General features: G+C 45.2%; 1 protein-coding gene across 1 annotated transcript; it reads right to left on the bottom strand.

The window, feature by feature from the left end:
• Window positions 1–5664: 5664 nt before the first annotated feature.
• CNRIP1 (cannabinoid receptor interacting protein 1) lies at window positions 5665–13249 on the bottom strand. Its single transcript, XM_056342819.1, has 3 exons — window positions 12697–13249; window positions 11849–11993; window positions 5665–7113 (listed from the first exon to the last, which is right to left on the bottom strand). Exons 1-3 carry the CDS (start codon window positions 12873–12875, stop codon window positions 6949–6951), a joined length of 489 nt encoding a protein of 162 aa, XP_056198794.1. The 5' UTR covers window positions 12876–13249; the 3' UTR covers window positions 5665–6948.
• Window positions 13250–19568: the final 6319 nt, after the last annotated feature.

Raw genomic sequence — 19568 nt, 5'->3', positions numbered from 1 at the left:
ACGCAGAGCCTTCGAGGCAAAGGAGTAATAAAAGATTAACAGCAAATGGTGAGAGAGAAGAGAAAGCCTTTTCTCTCTCTCTGTTACAGATGAGACAGAACATTAGGGGATGGTAGATAAGCTATGACAGTATTCACTAGCAACTGCTGACTGCCTGGAGAATGGTCTAGTGAGATCTGAAAGTTCTGAGATTGGTATGAAATCTGTAGAAAGTTACTGACGCTGAACTTAGTGAGCCAGAAGCTTAAAGCTACTTACCAATAAAACTCAGGAAGTTCTGTAGGAGATTTTTGAGGTTAGGAGCAATCTTTCTAGCAGAACCCGGAAGAAGAGGTGACTGAGATAGAGACTACCAAAGGAATTTTTTTGTGGGTTCGCTGGTATTGTATTTTCATTTGAAGTTTCCTAGTGACTGTTTCCCCTGCTGCCTGTGTGTCAAAAGCTCAGTGTCTTTGAATACGCTTTGAGATTCTCCTGTCTCTCTTGCTGTTTCTATAGTACCATGGCTCCAAGCTCATGCCTCTCCGCTGTTTTCCCTTTAGATACCTGGACAGAAGCTGGTGTCCCTGATCAGGCATGATCACTTGTGGATTTGTAGAATGGAGTGCATGGGAGGAAGAAGTGTACTTACCTGTCCTAGTCATGGTTTTCCAAGAATGGAAAGGCTATGGGAAGACTGACAAGGTGGCTAGTAATCTCTCTTTCCTGTGCTGTTTGGATCATATCTTAATCCTGGAGCTAAGTATGTGGCAGCATTCCTTCTTTGCTTGCTTATTTGTGCTTGAGGGCTGCTGCTGCTAGCATTTCAGGGCTGAAGCAGAAGGAATAATTGATAGCTTGCTTTATTAAAACCAAACCAAACCAAACCAAACCCACCAAAACAAACCTGCAAGAATTTTTCCAGCTCTGCTAGCTCATTATGTAACTGATTCTGTACCTGTATGCAAGCACAAAATGTTAGTTCTAGATCCCTAGTGAAAAATAAGCACTTTTCTAAGCTAGGGCAAATGATCTGTAGAGGAAATATTTTCACTGTATTTAAAACAAACATCATCCCTGGAAGTATTTCCTCAGTGAGTTTGTATTAAATACTGAATTTGTATTAAAATGGTTGGGTCTAAATTCTTACAGTTCTGTTTTAAGCAAGAGCAGTTAATCCATGTTTTAGCATATTGGGGCAAATTTGTTCTTCCATACGCTTTGGTGGGACTTTGCACCAGGAGTGCATTAGCACCCTTTCTTGGTTTCTTAGCCATCCACCTCAAGGGTAGCAAAGTTCATTGTGCATCTGAAAATGAAATGATCAGCACATTTATATATGACTGTTGCCTTGTTCTGATAGACAGAGTGTTGCAAGCCTCTTGAACAGTGTTCAGTCTGTGACAGAACTGAAAGACACATGAAGTCTGAGTTTTTTTGTTTTGTTTTAATGCTTTTAAATCTTTGGAGTGCAGTCACATCGTTTTCATATGGAACAGGGGTGACTGCAGTTGTATTTTCACACAGTAGCATTTCTTGCATTTGCTCAGCTTGCCTGTAGTGTAGTATTTAGGCTGAGATGTCTCTGAAGCCAGAAGTAAAAATAATGAAGTTAATTCAAACCCAACCCAAACCACACCAGCTTTAGACTATATATTCTATATGTAGAATTGGCCAGGGCTTGTTCTCTACAATAAGTCTGAAAGGTGGAAGTACCTTGGTTGAATCTATTGGCACAGCGACTTAGATTGAGCAATAAATAGTGTGTGTTGTGATGTTATTGCATGCTACTACCACTTCTCTGCAGACAGTGCCCTCTGGGCTTCACATTAAACTCATAATGGTTCAGTTTGAGCTTCTGAGAACATTTGGTCCCTGTAGCACATATGTTGTAGCTTAATGTAGATATTACCAGCAGTGTTACCACAGTCACTCCTGTAACAGCAGGATGGCACCTAACCTTGCAGTTACCATGCTGGGAATGGGCAGAAGGTCCATCCTACCTCCGACACAGTCGTATGGTTCTTGCCTCCATCATCATCAGCTGGTAGTTTATTGTCACTTCTCTCAGGACTGTTCGAAGGCTGCAGAAGTTACCGGATGGGATACCATGCTGTTCCTCGCTGTTTGGGATAAAGGGAGTAGAAGTGTCTGTCCTCTGGGGAAGGGAAAGCCATTACAGATAGCACATGAAGCACTTGTAAATGGCAACACTGAGACTCAAGTTTGTCTAAATAAGGAAAAAAAGAATATCAAAGCCTTACACTTGGTCAATGCAGATGTGCTGGTATGAATTATTTTTTTAATTTAAGATTTTTGGCATCAACATTGATGGAAAAGCTGTCATTGTTTTTAAGCCTTGTCTCCAATGGAGATCTGTTTGTATCTATGCACTCATACTGGAGTGGTGCAGCTCACTGCGGGTCAAAAGATTACAAACTCCAATGATAACAGCGAGAGAACCTGCAAAAGCTCACGATTCTTGACTTGTGTATATATTACTATACAGAGGAATTCCAGGAGTGTCAGAGCACTGTAGAAGCAATCTACGTAGTTGTCTCAGTTCTGCAGCATAGTAATAGCTGATGCTGCAGGACCTCTACCACTGACCATCAGCAGCGCTTTCTGTAGTCCAATGTCACTTTTTAATTTTTTGGGGAACTGGACATTTTTTCTTATTTACAGTCAGGATATAGTTGGAATGCCTGTGAATTTCTTCTGCAGGAAGAGGCAGAGAAGTTTGTATGTCATGTATAAGATCAGTCACGGGTTTATCCTTCCTGAGCGCACAGAACAAGCTGTGTTGATTAATAAGAGAAATAATCAACAACTTTGAGGTAGGGACAGCAAAAGCAATGCAGAGCGGACTGGTTTGGCTCTTCCTGGGTTGACGCAGCCTTGTCTTCCTAAGGCTGGAAGCCAGGGCTCACAGGGGTTTGAAGCCTTGAATGCTGGTCTCAGGGAGAGGAGGAAAAGAAGCAGTCCAAGGAATGCTGGCAAAAGCTGCCAAGCATGCAGCAGGGAAGGCCTGTGGCCAGGAGTGCCTGTCTCTCCTAGCCAAAGATCTGGAGTAGCTGCACTGAGGGGACTTTCCACTTAGCGCTTTGTGAGCTTTGTAGAGCTAAGGGGAAGCATGAATGTTGCAAGGCTCATTATACTGCTGCTTTGTGCTTCGGAGTTGACACGGCTATTAAGGCAATGCTTAGTGCTTTGAATTCTGGAAGCCACAGCACTTGTTTCAGATCTCAAAAAGAGGTTAGCATTTAAAACATGCCATGTCCTTATTTAATCAAAGTTTTACAGAGAGGCTCTAGAAGAGTAGAATGGTTCAACATAACACGTGCATCAAAATTTAACATGGGAAGTGAGACAGGTGTTCTTAACCCAGCAGAGACCAACCTCTGCTGGCATGTAAAAGCCTTGTATTACAAAGCTTACAGCTTCATTGTACAGACATTCTGTCCACATCTTTTATAGGAAGTTGTAATGAACAAGGTTTTCTGAGACTCTGCTAGTCTGGAATCAGTCAGGGTCACACTGCACCGCAAACCAATGGGCAGAGCCTCACCTGAAGCCAGTGAAACCTCCCCACCTTATGTTAGCAGGGCATGGAGACTTTAGCAGTATTTTTTCTTCTTCAGATACTGTTGGATGGTAGAAGCCTGTAGTAGCTGTAATAAACACAAAGCGTTGTGCAAACCCTTAATGTTCTAATGTAAGCCCTGTGCAGGGTTGCAACTGTGATAATCATGACTAATAACTGGCTTTTGGATGCTGTTACTCAGCTGTCTGAAAGTGCTAACTGCTACTGAAATATAGATGAAAAAGTGACTCTGAAAGATTCAGTATATTTATTTCAATCTTATTAAAAAAAAAAGCTGGACACTTCAGGAGAAAAATCTTCAAGTCTCTCATGTATAAAACCTTCAGATATGAGTGCTTTGTGGTTTTAGCTGGATTGACACACTGTCAGCATTTTCTGACATTGTAATGAATAAAAATAAATATATATTTAAGCTTAGTGTATTGTTTCCTGTTCTGAATCAACATTCAGTTCGGTACAAAAATGGAAATACTAATTAGAAAAAGCTGTGTAACGAACAAACTTCTCTGGAGATTAAACGCTGCTGATTGAATAATGCATCAAACTGTCACAGCAACAGTTTTTTTGGTGACTCAAGATTTATGAATATTTACCAGAGTTGTCCTGGATGAAAGAAATTCAAAACATTATTTTCCAGGGAACTGCTGGAGTGTTGGGTCTCCTTTATTAGGAACAAATGTTTGCTTTGTTAGCAAAGCACTTGTTGAGCAAGGGGAAACCGATGGGACTATTTTGCTTTACATGTGCAGAAGAGCATCAGCGCTGGTGGTATGGATATGCAACAGACACCACTTGAATAATCTTCTATTGAGGAGCAATGCAAGGCCATCAAGCCACGCTTCTGTATGTTTAAACCTCATCTAGGGGAGAAGGATATACACCTGATAAATGCCATTTACGCCTTCCCCTAGAGAAGCTGTTAACCAGCCATCCTTTCTATCATTGCCATTGTAAAAGGGTGCTGCAATCCTGGGCAGCAATGCTGAGGCTCAGGATATGGAGCTTGGGCTTGCTGTCTTCTCCTTCCTTTGGAAAACAGCTCCTCCATCTGCAGGCTCTTTCTTGACCACCCTCTGAACTGAATTGCTACAGGGCTGCCCCATTTGGCATTAATACAGGCACCAGTATTTATCTCGGGAAGGGCGTGCATCCAGCTAGCAGAGTGTAACAGCCCTCCTGTGCCAGCACAGGCTAGATGTATCCATTGTAACATCTCCTAAATGCTGAAGAGCTCAGATGTTGTGGGCCAAGGATTTCATAGAAGCTGAAGTCAAAGTGAAGGCCTACCTTAGATGTTTTGTTTTTACTAGGGCAGAAGTTTCTCTGTTATGTATCATACATATTTCTTGCTGATGTGCTTTCAGTTCACGTGTACAAACAAAATACACCAAAGTATGCCAATTGTTGAAGAATAAAATCACTTTCTAGTAGTGCAGACATAGAATCGATTGACAGCTGGAAGTTTGCTATCATTGAAACCTGTTATCTGGAAACTTCTGCTAAAGTGCCGGCAATAACACTTCTGTCTGAAGTACAGACTTCATTCAAATTTGCTCAGTTCATTTTTTTCATTTTGAAGAATTCTTTCTGTAGTCTAGGAAAAGTCTTAAGAAAGAAGATTATTTCTAGAATTTCACTGCAGTTAAATCTGCCTGTGTAACATTGCCTCAGAGCAGGGATGCAGCTGGCTAGCTCACTGTTTCAGTGCTACTGCCAGGCTCTTTTGTCTGTAGAAATCTGCAAACAGTCAAGCTTTTTGATTACTAAGTCAATGGATGAAAATATTTCTTTGATGTCTCACTTCTGTCCTAAATCTCTACGTTCCACACTATGTTAATGCAACAAAATGCAGCTGAGTTCTGTTGAAAAGCTCTATTGAGTGTTATTAAATTAACTGTCTGCATTCTAGTGTATTGGATCTCTATTTCCTAGAAACAGTAGCTTTGGGTAAAGAACATAAGGTAATTTGGACTGGATTCTCAGAAAGCACCGACTACATAACCTCTGCTGTCTGACTTTCTAAAACCGCTTCCTTTTTCATACAGTATTTTCAAGTCATTTAGGTGGTCAGACTAGAGAAGAAATTGTTTAAGTCCTTTATTACAAAGATCAAAAGTCATTGTTACCATTTACATACACAATTTACAAATTATACACAAAGGAAATACCAGATACGCAAGAACTGACAGCTTGCTTCAGCCCAAGTTGGGGGTGGGACAGTGTAGTTGTTTCCCTGCTTTATTTACTGGAAGAAAATATATGTTTGTTTTTTGTCATCCGTACGTGTTAAACACTATCTAGTGTTTATGTAGCACCTTTATCTTAACCATGCAAATGCTTACATGCTTATCTTTATTTGAAAGAGTGCAATGCACATATAAACATGTGCTGGGATCTGCACTCTTCACGCTTCTGAGTGTTTGTTGGTCAGAAATCCTGTTGGTTTTGGTATAATACAGCGGTCAGGCTTGAGAAAGTTGATTTGTAGGATTTAGCAGATTTGAGCAATGTGTCATTAAAACAAATGTGTAGATTACTACCAGAACGCTAAGAACTAAATTAAGTATGGCTGCTGTATCTTTCAAGAATACTATGTGATCTTAAGATAGATATTAGCCGTGTTGTTAGATGTCTTCGATACCACAACTGATTTATTGCTTTTCCTTCATTCAGGTTAGCACGTTTTATACAGTTTCCTAAAGCTATTTCAGAGACTGGGAAACTTAACAACAAAGAATCCTATTTTGAGAGATTTGGTAAATTAGTAAACTTCACAGAATGTCTTACAGCACTTAACAAAAGGGAGAATGATTTTCCAAACCCCCGGTATGAGAGCACAATATCAACAGTGCAGTAGCTGCCATTTAGCTAAACCTACACATACCCATAATCTGCACTTTTTGCTGTCCACTGGGATGACATGTAACACAAAATGCTTAAAGTGCACACCGATTTAGGAGCAAACACAACTGTAAGTACAGAAATCACTGATGTGATGTGGCATCCAAATTCTAAGCAATAAAGCAAAACACTTCACAAAAGTTGTTACATCTAGTGGGAATAATCCAAATACTTACAACAGTATTATGACAGTATGACTTTCTACCCAGCTATCAAATATTCTTTACCATGAACTTTTCAGTATTCTCAGGGTGATAGATAAAGAGCGTTGCAGATGTCATGGTAAATTAAAATACAGTAATAGGCAAAGATTTCAATGGCACCAGCTGTATATACAGCGTAGTCATCAGAACCTTATGGAACACAGCAATGTTACGGTATGCCTTTGTTAAGGCTTCTTGCTGGTTTAAAAAGGTAGATTTTTTCCTTAGGGAGATTGTCCAGCAGTATTGGTTTCACTCTCTTCAGTGGAAGGTCTCTTTATTGATCCACATAAGACTGCGCGTTTCGTTTGGTTTGCATTCGTACTCAATACTGCCAAAACTGTTTCCCCACTGGCAGTGATCCCGTTTGTGGTAGTTGTAGAATTTGACTTGCCAGACTGTTTCAAAAACGCCAATGTCGTTAAACTGCAAGGAAGAGGGAATAGCAGGGTTAGTGAGCTGATTATTTTGTTGATTTCTCTCCTTTAATGAGAAACAACACTCTTATGAAACCGTGGAACGTAAAGCAGCTGACAGGAGGATTATTGTTCCTCAAGTCAATAAATCAAAGACCCATAAAGCCTGCTCTAGCAGTCACAAAGTCTTTTATGTTTAGGCATACGTAAAACATAAAGGATCAGATTCTCCACGTATTGTCCTCTTTCACTGATATCTGGGAAAGGCAAGGGAGTAAAAATGTTCAAGTTCTCATCTGGATAAATGTTACTGACAGCAAGAATCAAAGCTGCAATCCTTCTTAAGATGACACAGCAGTAGCTGGCCTGATGATCTTGGCTTGCATATGCTGTAGGTCAATCAGCACTGATCTGTAATGACACAGGTCATCACCTCACCTTCATACCCTACCTAGAGGCTGCAGTTAGCATTGGTAAGTTTCCTTCTTTTGCTTAATTGTATTTTTTTTTCTCTGCTGTATTTTATTTGCTCTGTTATATTTTGTAGGCTTGCGTTGGCAGAGTCTTGATTGAGACACGCTGCTATGAGACCACTCACTTCTTCCCTGGAATTCTCTTCTGCAAGTTACATGAAACTTACGCAAAAGAAGTTCTTTGTGCATTTCTTTAATTGCTAGTTGTACTACGATACTGCAGCTTTTCAAACTTAGATAGGAGTAACAGAAGCCAGGAAGGAGATAATCAGTGTGTTTAGCCAGTAACTGTCTAATACAGTGAAGGAGTAGACATTAACGGTAAGTTATCTGATTGTGCTTGCAACTTTGAAGTGAATGAGACTATGGTTACATTAAGTTCTGTAGAATAAAATCTCCTTTCTGTTTTTTTAAGCACTGCTGGACACCCTTAGAATATCAGAAAAACCCTATGAGTGAGGCTTTCAAGGATAGATTTCAGTTATAATGATGATGTAAAATGTGGGTTTCTGTGCCTTGAGACCTTGCAGAGATTCTGAAGTGTGGGTGTGAAGCCTGTACATATTGCTGTTGGTCCCAGCAGTATGGCTTGTTGATTGTGTTATGTTGTTAGAAGATACTACACAGTGGATTCAGCGCTACTGAAGAGCACTGTTCTTCAACATTTTTTCCTTTTGAATATTTCCATCACTCACTTTAATGACAGCTTCTTCACTTGACTGTTTTCCATTCCCATCACGTGTCTGGGAGCTGACCTTTGATCATCTGCCCGTTTTAATCACACTTGCAATGTCAGTATGAAAGCCCTTTTACAAAGTGACTCTTCCCGAGTTGCAAGCAGAGCCTTCTGTATCCAGTTTTCTCAGAAGGACATCTTTTTAATTATTTTTTTTTAAGTCAAGATGTGGTTTGTAAGCTGCTGCTGCATAATGGACCTTGCTTTAAACCTTCCCCCAGACCACTGTGGTAAGTTAAATTTAGCCATGACAACAGCAGGAGTTGCTGTGTGCTGTTAGTGGAAGGTTTTTATTCATCTCCAGTTCCAAGTGTTACCTTAAAGGAGCAGCTGAAATATTTCTACCGCTTCCTTTGACTAAAAGAGGATGAGATGTACAGGCTATTTTATCTCTCCCTAAATCTAAAAGCTTAATTAAGGATATATTTTTTAATTAAACATCTCTGTTAGTAACCCTGATACACTCATAATGCAAGATAGTAAAGCTTAAGCACATTGGGTATTACGGTGCGCAATCCACAAAGAGCAATTGTCAGAGGAGCATCAGCCACCCTCAGTGTGCAAACTGAGGAAGAAAAAGCTTTTCTAACGGCATTTGTAGAAGGTGATATGGTACAAGAGCAGCATTTCATCAATGTATGGAGGATCTGAATTTCAACAGGATAAAGGAAGAAAACAAATTCTATCTACCCGCAATGACCCAGTCTGCTGAGCTACCCTGAGCAGTTTGACTGCTGTGGATTTCCAGGAGAAGGAAAGAATTAATTGCAGAGCTTTTCTGGTACCCTGTGCCCCCACCCCCCCCCACCCCGCCCCAGCCCAGTACTTAGCAGATACAGCAGCTCTGTGGCATAATGAGCATCCTGCATGCTTAGAGCTCCCCTGAATTCCCATGGCTCTGCCACTGAATCCTGGCTTCTCCGCTAGGACTGTGTACGGGGTTCCCCAGGGAGGGGGGATGGCCCTTGGAAGCCTATTTCCCTGTCTGCTGTCCTCTGTCATCCAGTGCTATAGGTGTGAATAGTTATTTAATCACTCCCTCTGAATTTGCATGCTAGGATGATTTGGTGTCTGGTTATTACTGGGAGTAGAAGTCTTTATTCAATCTTACTTTAGACTGACCAAGAATAACATGAGACCCAAAGAGAGGTTTCTAACTTAGTATTTGTTAGACAATTCAGCAGTTTCTGGAGAACACGCATAATTGAGCATTCAGGTAACAGAAATGCATCCTCTGATTCTGAATTCACAAACAGGATTGTTGTTTTATGTGTATAAACTATGCTGTAATAGGTCAGATGTCTACTAGTCAGTTAAAGTAGGACCACAAATAATTATTTGTCTAAAGTTTTGAAGTGGATGGGAAATAAATTATTATGGACTTCTATGGACCTTCTGTCTTTCAAGCATTAGACAGGCTGTATCAGTTTGGTTTTTAACTGCAAGACTGGCCTCACAATCTATTTCTAATGTGAGTTCAGATCTTAGGCCTTCAATAGTGTCCTTATTTCCCTGGGATGCATCGGGATCCTGCCTCTTCCAGAAAAGGAACTGGAGGCAGAAGTTCCTCATAGCTGAAGGAAATAGGAAAATTTAAAGCTGTATGCGATAAGCCCAGTTTTGAAGATTCAGGACGTAGGTATTAGAAGCAGTTTTTAGACTGGGGTATCTGAGGCTGGTCCCCTAAATCTGTTACGGCTCTGTCTGGCTAAGCAGCTAAATGATGAGTTAAACATGTTAAATCCCTATCGAGTTTCCTATACTTAACACTTAGAAGTATCAATTGTGGATGTACAAGTCTGTACTGAAGAACCTCTCTATCAAGACGAGATCCTAAAAGGGGTTGAGGACCTGCTTAATGCTTGAAAATCCTATTAGCTTCATGGTTAGTACCGCAGGATTCCATTTGTAACAACATCTCTTTGGGCAAATATTGTGGCTACCCCTCCTGATGCCACAACAAACCACGGCAGAGCTTGTAGCTGAAAATCAGACCCTCCAGGCATTTCTTGGAATTACTGTATTTCTGACTGACTTGGTTTCTCCATAAGAAAAGTCAAACTTCCAGATTTTCAGAGTTCACATCAGTGCTACACTTAAGGGTAAAGGTGGCTATCAAAACAGGGATGCCTTTAGTCAAAGCAGCTGGTTTTTTTTGGAAGCACGGCCCTTTCACCTCCTGGTGTAAGGACATGGTGAAATATAACTGTAATACTAAACAACGGCACCCAGCAGCCCTGTTCTGCTGGTTGAGAAGTCATACTGGGGGTTTGGGTTTCCTGGGTGTTAAGAGGAGATGACCATATAGAAAAGTGATTAACGTGAACAAATACTTCAGGGCAGTCTTATTAACGTAAGATTATAAAGCGGTAAGTGTTAATGAGATGTAGGTCTCCAAAACAAAGTTAGGCATGCTGTAATTACTAGAAACACCAAATGGAGATATTACAGTTCTTATTCAGAAGGGTATTGCCATGCTAAATGATGATTCCAGAAAAAAATAGTGAAGATAAAGATCAAGATAAAGTCTTGTGTGCAGTGGAGCAAAAGTGAGAAAGCTGAAATCTGGTGGGCTTGGCAAGGTTCTAAACTTGTGTAAGTTGGAACAGACCCTTAAGAGAGCTTCAGATGAAGATGGCTTACTGCCCTCTTTCCCCTTTTGGCACAGGAGGCGTAGAACATACAGCAGGAATCCCTCACAACAGTAATAGGAGAGGGGGAAAAAACCCGCAAACAACCAAACCAAAGCCAAAGCAAAACAAATCTCCCTCTGCACCCCGAGCCTACCACCCAAAGAGTGCTGTGGAAATCTTACTGCTGCTTCTCCCTGTCTTCCATCTCAGCTCTGTTGCCTTTCAGGTTGAAGCTTTTGCCATCTCACTGTGGGGCCATGGCACATACTGATTCTGGCCCTTGGAACTTCTCTTTAAGCTTGGGGTGAGGAACCACTTGAATAAGAACTTAGGTTTGTGGATGCAGAGATCATGTGGTAATGGAAGCATATGGGGAAAGGGAGAAGACAGCCTTTGGGGTGGGGTGGTGCGTGTTCTCATGGCTGCTTTCGGCCTCTGGCATCCTGCAGATGACAGGTGGAAGGGGAGAGTAATCAGCCCTTGTGCTTGGGGCATGCTCTGCTCCAAAAATCCTGGTGGTGCTGTACACCAAGGGCTTGGGTTTGGGCTTGCCTGGTTCCTAGCCAGGGACCTTGGTGGGGGTGGCCTGAAGTCTGTAAGAAGCCCTGCAGAAGAGGTGAGAGGTTCAGCTCACATTTCTTTCTGCTGCAGCACCCCAAAGGGCTTTGCACGTCTCTAGAAATCCCCCTACTGCATCCTGGCCCTTGCTGCTCTCTTGGCTTCCCCTTGGGAAGCAGAGCTTGTGTTTTCCAGCTAGGTTATAACCAGTGGTGTTACTGACAGAAAGCAAAGAGGAGGGCAGCAGCTCCGCCCTGGAATATTTCACCTCCACACCTCTCTCTGTCAGACAAGCCCCTAATGCCCTCCCTCATCTTCCCATGCCAGGCTGGGAGAACCACATACCTGCATGTTGACCTGGATGGGCTGTCTCTCCCCGCTTTTGGTGTGGGGCACTCCTTCTGTGTCGTAGATCCCGATGTAAGAGGCCACCTGTGCATCCCTCGATTTCTCTTCCAGCGGGACATTGACACCCCCGATGCCCATTGTCCTGCAAAGAGACGGATGGGATCCAGCCTTCAGCAGCCCAGCACGGCACCTCCCCTGGCAGCTTGGAACCGGCGTGGGCTTGCAGCCTGGCAGCCTCTGTGCGGGGGGGATGCCTCAGGGATTTTAGCAGACCTGCAGGTGCTGCTGACTCACTGGGGCTCCTGAAAAATGTCAGGGCTCTGCAGTCACCCGGGGGAGGTGTAGAAAGAAAAGGCAGGAGGGATCTGATCTCCAGCAGCTGGGGAGAGGCGAGTTGAATCTCCTCTCCAGGGCTGCCTCTCCACCCAGCACCGGTTCTCCATCTGCATCCTCACTGGTCCCAGGCCCTGCTTTGCCGTGGTGCAGTGAGGCTTGGGCTCGGTGCATCCCTGGCACGCAGGGCCAGAGGCGCCCCTTCCCCTGTCTGCAGGGCAAACCGCAGGGAAGGAGGGAGAAAAGGAGCTGGGCTTGGAAGAGCTTCGGGAGAAGGTGGGGAGGGAGAGGGAAGGAAGCGGTTCCCAAAGCGCAGCCTCTCCCCCGAGCCAGCCGGGCAGAGAGCACCGGGAACAGCTGGCCAGGGACCCAGAAACGGGGCCACCAAAGCACAACACGGGGCGGGGAGGGAGAAATGACAGAAACGCCGCGTTGTCAGCCTGCCAGGAAAAAATATTAAACCTCTAAAAATAAAGCGCCGGGGAAGGGAGGGCCGGGGGGGCTGCACTTACGTGGCCTGGACGGTGCCGGGCCGCAGGGCCACCTCGATCTTGTACTTGGCCCCGGTCAGCAGCTTGATGGTGCGGTTCTGCCCGAAGCGTTGCCCGTCCACCTTGAAATAGACCGCCCCGTCGTTGGGCTGGATCTTGAGGGAGACGCTGATTTTCACGAGGCCGGGGATGTCGTCCATGGCTTGTCAGCGGGGGAGGGGGAGGGGAGGCTGCGCTCCTGCGTCCCCCTCCGCGGGAGGCGGCTGGCCGGGACGGAGCGAGGCTGCGAGGGAGAGGAAGAGGAGGAGGGAGGAGGAAGAGGAGGGGCTGCGGATCCTCGCCAGCCCAGCCCTTCCCAAAGGCCGCGGATGATGGATATTTGGGTTTCTCCCTCCCCCTAATCGCGGCGCAGCATCTGGGCGGCGGCTGCCCACCCCCCTCCCGCCCCCCGCGCCGCCCCGCAGCCCGGCCTGGGGGGCGCTCACAGCTGCTCAGGCTGCGCCCGGTTTCCAGGGAGTTAATCCGGCCCCGATTACGGCAGCCTTAATCTCGCCATCGGGCCCGGAGGGAGCACGGGGGGCCCGAGCCGAGCCGTGCCGAGCGGTGCTGTGCCGTGCCGTGCCGAGCCGTGCCGTGCCTTGCGGTGCTGTGCCGTGCCGAGCGGTGCCGTGCCGTGCCGAGCCGTGCCGTGCCGTGCCAAGCGGTGCTGCGCCGAGCCGAGCCGTGCCGAGCCGAGCGGTGCTGTGCCGAGCCGTGCCGAGCCGTGCCGTGCCAAGCGGTGCTGCGCCGAGCCGAGCCGCGCCGAGCCGAGCGGTGCTGTGCCGAGCCGTGCCGTGCCGAGCGGTGCTGTGCCGAGCCGTGCCGAGCGGTGCTGTGCCGAGCCGTGCCGAGCCGAGCCGTGCCGTACCACCGTGCGCCGCCGCCGTTCAGCACCACGGGCGCGGACAGCGGCCCGGGCCGGCAGCGCCCCGCGGGGGCAGCCCCCCCCCGCTGGCCCCTCTCCTGGCCGGGCCCTGCGCCGGGCCGGGGCAGCGGCGCCGCTGCACGCAGGGGCCAGAGCTCCCCGAGGCGGGTGGGAGGCAAAGGTGCGGGTTTGTGGCTCTTCGCTCCCTCCCTGTACGGCAGCAGGTTTTTGTGGGACACCGCGAGGGTCGGCTCCCTGAGGTCCACGTCAATATTTGGTTCGGGGTTTCTGTTGCGATTGTTTAGAAGCACTTTATTGCAATCTTCTTATTTTCATAGGCAAAAATCCTTTTGTCATTGCAGTATCAGATCAGAATCTCATTTCTTTAAGTCTAATACTACTTTTTACCTGTAGCTGGTACCGTTTCTTCAGGGAGAAAGATCTTTGACGTGAGATCATCTCATAATTCAACTCTCCTGTCCAACAGATTGCTTTTAACCCAGGAGCAGGTTGGTGTGTCCTTTCCATTCTTTTCTATTTATTATTCTTTGCTGTTAAAGCTGCAATGTTCTTATGGCTGACACGGGACTTGGGCCACAAACATTATCTTTTTTTAATGGACATCATGGCAGGGTTAATGATTTTGTAAGGAGAATTTCACAGCTACATGTTGTGCTGGACCTGATCTTTTCTTTGTTTTTCTAAAGCTTGGATGCACATGTGGGTGAATGTATATAAGCCAAATACAGGATCATTCAGCTGCATTTCTTTGTGCGTGCAAGTTAGCGAATTTTGTTGTGGACATTAAGCAAAAGAATACATTCTGCTGAAAAATTAACCTCTGGAAAAAAATAATAGTAATCCTACTGTATTTGCCTTGATTAGGTATCCAGCTAAGAACAGCCTTCATAATGTGTCCAGCCGGCCAGGTTTGCACAAAGGTAAGAGCAGGCCATGATCCCTGTCTCTTCAAACTGCGTGTGTGATGAGGTTTGTAAGGAACATCCTACCTTCAACAGCAGTCACCGGCAGCAGGGACTCCCCTGTAGGGAAGTTTTACACAGTGCAGTCATCACTTCTCCCACAGAACAGCAAGAATGAAACAAATGCTATTTAACCCCCCCACATTTCCCTGTGTATGATGAGGTACCAGCATTATCAATGTTAATGTATGAGACGAATCCTTTGGGTTTGGTGACTCACCTAAGACTCTTGTTTTGTCAAAAGACACCTAATCAAAGTTGCATGTAATCAAGTATGAAGTTGCAGGAGCAACTCATCCCACAGTGGGGAACAACATTTGATCCCGAATCATACACTGAACTCCATTGATTTGTTGCCAAGATCTTTGCTAACTTCAAAGGTCCTCAAAAGCAGTCACAGAAAGTTCGGTAAAATGAATCCCTCCACCCACTGTCAAGGTCAGCAATGAATGGTCTTGAAAATATCTTGGAAATTATCAGATAATCGAGTGGTATGCACAGGTTTTCGCATGAGGAAGCAGCTGCTATGTATAGTCAGGTATCTAATAACAGTACAGCTCCACGTGTGCATTTCTCCCAGTCTTTTTTACTCATTGCAAGAGACTTCTCATTTTTCATTATATTTTGCTGAAACTGCTGCATGTTGTAGCTTGCCATTTCACTTGCAGCGATTCCTAGTTCTGTAAGTTTAAATGTAATTCAGTATGAAATCACAGAGGCCTTACACATGGGGAATCTGATAATATTGCTTAAAGTGGTGCGTGAAAAATAATGGCCATTGCCAGGGATCACTTTTACTCGCCTCATGGGCGAGGCATATTATGCTGTAGTAAATTGTGTGTAGCTGAAAACATTGACTGCAATTAGTTTCCCAAGTACATGAGAGGTCAGATCTATAACGAGTCTTTTTTTCTCTTATTATTTCTGCCTGAATGATCATCTTTCTCTGGACACAGCCCAGGCTGTGACTTTATTCCAGACCAGTATGGCAGAAAGTGGCAAACATGAAGCAGGACTAAAAAGCATCATGTTATGGATTATGTATGCATAGGCTGAGTAACTGTTTTACCATGTGAAAGTGAAATGTGGTGAGAACAGAACATTTACGAAGAAGGAATTTTAACTGTAGGCATTGCCTTTTGTTTTATCAATCTGATAACTTTGCATGTGTTAATGCATTTACTCATCTGATCCTGCCATATGCTCTTCATCAGTGTAGATCAAGAGGAAGGGTTGTCTTTGCTAAGTCTTTCTGGGAGGTTAGCTTTGCTGCTGCCCACCTTAATGGCCCTGAGCAGTCTCACCTGAGGCCTCTACCCACACCTCTGCCCATGGGCCCTGTTCCAGCTCAGCCCTGGCCCTTCAGTCTCTGCTGCAGACGTATTAGCCATGCGTGCTATTGATCTCGTCGTGCAGGCTGACTGCATGGCTTGACCCCAGCCCATCCCCACGGAGGTGCCCGATGCTGAGGGAGGTGGGGTGGGCCCTGGCTAGGGAAACCCATGCCCTTTCAGTCCCCACAGGGATTTTCTATGGGTCCCAGCCCCCAGGCTGTGGCATGGTTACCTGATATTAATTGCTTGCTGTTCTGTAGGGAGCAAAATGCCTGGAGGAAGAAGGAACCAGCGTGTTTTTTGCCGGGAGCACAGAGCGAATGTGCTGATGTTTACAAGATCCAAAGCTAAAGAGAACATCATAGACTTGGGACAAGGTCCCATTTCTCCTAAGCCACAGCAGTATTTTACTCCCAGGAACAAAGAGATAAATTTGTGTCTATTCCTTCATTCTCTACACCTAGGTTTGAGGGGTGGGGTTTGGAACCTTTTTGCACTTTGTAAAGTGCAAAACTGCTTTTGGGTTTTTTGGGGGGGTTGCTTTGTTGTTTTTTTGTTGGCTTTTTTTTTTTTTAAGTTCTTCAAATTTACCTTTTGTTCCCCTGGTACCTGAGACTTTCCAACCTGTTGCCTGGAGTCAGCAAAGTACATCGACCTAATTCTGTTCCCTTGGGGCAGGAGCACTGCAGCCCTCCCCTGTGCCCTGGCCAACCCCCTAGTGCTTTTGAGGGGAGTTGTGAGCTCCCTCAAGTGAGCTGCAGCCAGCGTGCTCGCCTGTTCTCGTCCCTTTTTTTCTTCCCAGAACTAGGAAAGTCTTCTCAGACTGCAGCTTCATCCTCCGAGACCTCTCTCTCATGCCTAGGCCTTTCCTGCTGTGGCTGCATTGCCTGCGTATATCACCGATGGGAACTACTGTGGGGGAGGTGAGTACGTTACAAGCGATCCATCCAATGAGAAGTCAGAGCTAATACGCACATAAGCCATGGCCTGTGCTTTGTGCTGGTCCAATTTACGTAGAAAACATTCTGGAGAAATGGATTTGCATCCACTAAATGTGATCTCTCCCAGCAAGATAATATGTCGACCGCGGCAGCTTTTCAGCATTACCATTTATGCCGGCCTTCCCACTTACAAGTTAATGCGCTAATCCTGCTGCACAGCTCCACAATAGCTACAAGTATAAAATGTGCCTTGAGGTCAGAACGAGAGGGTTCGTTTACGACAGCCAACCCAGAGCATTTCAATTCCAAGGTGACGTGGACAATACCTGCAATAGCCTTTGCACGCTTGCCCCTCTTTGATTCCTTCTTAACGCAGTGCTAAATGTGGAAATGTTCTGGGTTTTCGGTTTCTTTTTGAGAAGTGGATGCAAAGCTACAATCTCTCATTTGCTAAAAATAGCCACATGCGTGATTCCATATGGAGTGAATTGTGCTGAGACTTGCGCCTGCCAGCTCTATTTAATACCGTAATTCTTTTGAGACCTCTGCCTCTGTGCAGAAGTGAGAAAGGGTTTGGCTGAACTATGAGATGGACTGAGTCTTTATCACCTTTGCAAATCACTTGTGTATATAATTTTTCCCCTGTGGACAATAATTTTGAATATATAGCATTTGGTTTACTTTCCCCTGGAAATGCAGCTTGATTTGCTGGAAAGATGCACGTTTACAGAGAGCTCATGTGTTCTGTTGCAGATGGAGTGGGCTTATGGCATTTACAGTGCAGAAAACACATTTGAGGAACAGCTACGCAAGGGCTAGTAGAGCACGCAGTGAAGCTGATGTAACAAGCTGAGAAACTGTCTTCCTCGCAGCTGACATGTTTATTTGCAAAGATATGGTTCCAATTTTTGGTATAAACGCCCATCGGTCTCTCAGCTAGATCCCTTGCTGAGACAGATGCGGTTGATTTTTATTTATTTTTTTTTAATGCTTGCAGGAGTGGACCCTGAGGTAGCAGAAAAACCCCAGAATTTTCTGAGGAATTAGAGCAGCAAGATCTCCCGTACAAGAATACATGTCACCAGTAAAATGAGCTAAGACGCTCAGCTGTGTGGCAGCTTGTGCTGTTGTGACAGATGCTACTCCAGCATCACACCCCTTTACCTCCTTCAGGCAGAAATGGGGTGAACAGGGTAAGTGGTAGCAGGTTTCCACTTTCTGCCAAACAAAGCTTTATCCTCCCCTCTGTGGAGAGCTGGAAGAAACACAGCTCTTCCTTTCTCTTATGCCCAGTGCTGCTCCTTCGGAATGGCTGCACACAGATGATGTGCATCAGCAGTCCAGGCTGTCCCTCACGCCTGCCATGGCCACCGCGTGGTTAAGGACCATTTGGGAATGATTTAGCTGATCAGCACATTTCTGCCTGGGGGAAGATGAAGTGCTGATTCTCCTGTGGTGATGTGTGATAAACGAAACCAACCTTCAGTGTTAAAAGAATTGTTCCAGACACGTAAGGTAGAAGGGCAAAAGGAATAGCAGAGCTCTGAGGATGAAATAGAAACAATATGGAGAAAAGAAGTGTGATAAAAGTAGTTGCTGCCAGGTAATATTAGAACCTAGAATTAGAACCTAAACAATTCTATGATCATAGATATTAGGAAGAAATTCTTTACTGTGGGGTTGCTGAGGCGCTGGCACAGGCTGCCCAGAGCAGCTGTGGGTGCCCCATCCCTGGCAGTGTCCAAGGCCAGGCTGGACGGGGCTGGGAGCAGCCTGGGCTGGTGGGAGGTGGCCCTGCCCAGGGCAGGGGGTTGGAACCGGGTGACCTTTAAGACCCTTTCCAACCCAAACCATTCAATGAATCTATGATTGGATGGAGGCGATTTTATGCTTTGACACTGAGTTGCTAAAGTTAAGCTTAAGGTAAATTCTGGAGTCGTTGGCTTGGTGCCACTGTGTCTAGAATTGCATTTCACACCTCCAGGGGCTTTTCATGCAGGTAAATGAGAAACTAAGCTTTTGTAAAATTGTTGAGTCAGCATCCTTTTCTGTTCCCATTAAACGACTTCTTAGTATAAGGTCATCTAGATGTTCTGTTGAAGAGGATCTGTCCCTGGACATTTCATATCATCAACTTCTCGTACAGGGCCCTGTCATCCTGACTCAGCACAAACACGGAACTAGCAGGAGCAGGCGAGTGGAAAGGCTGCCTGCAGGGAGGAAGATGCTGGCAGATTCTTTTGTCTTTGTTCCCCATAAGCCCTTCCAGCTGGGAAAAGAGTTTCATTTTCTCAGGTCAGAGGGGCAGCAAGGTAGAGAGGAACAGGAGCTAACTGTAAGCCCGTTCTTGGTCTCTAATGCCCACCCCAGGCTCTGTAGCGTTATGGCCTCAAGGCACTTAATAAAGGGATAGTTTGGCTTCCAGCCATACATTGAAAGATATTTAATTGGAGTTGTTATCCTCTATGACCTGAACTTTTGGGTTATCCATTCAGAGAGGAAAAAAAAATCTGTACCTTTTCCCAAAGATGGAAGCACTGGAATGAAAGGGAAGAGAAGGAAATAATTCACTTTCTTAAATCAAAAGCAATTACTGACCAAAAAAGACAGTATACAGCAGGAGTCTACGAGATGCTGAGTCCACCAAGCATCATTTTAAAGCTTATGGGAAGCGAAGGGAGACTTCACAGAAATGTAACTCAGAAATTCAGTTAGGTTTTCTCAGCTCTGC

This window comes from Falco biarmicus, chromosome 6 (genome assembly GCF_023638135.1).
Source record: "Falco biarmicus isolate bFalBia1 chromosome 6, bFalBia1.pri, whole genome shotgun sequence".
Taxonomy (NCBI): Eukaryota; Metazoa; Chordata; class Aves; order Falconiformes; family Falconidae; genus Falco; species Falco biarmicus.
The sequence above is the reverse complement of the archived record's forward strand: the minus strand, read 5'-3'. Positions and strand labels throughout refer to the sequence as shown.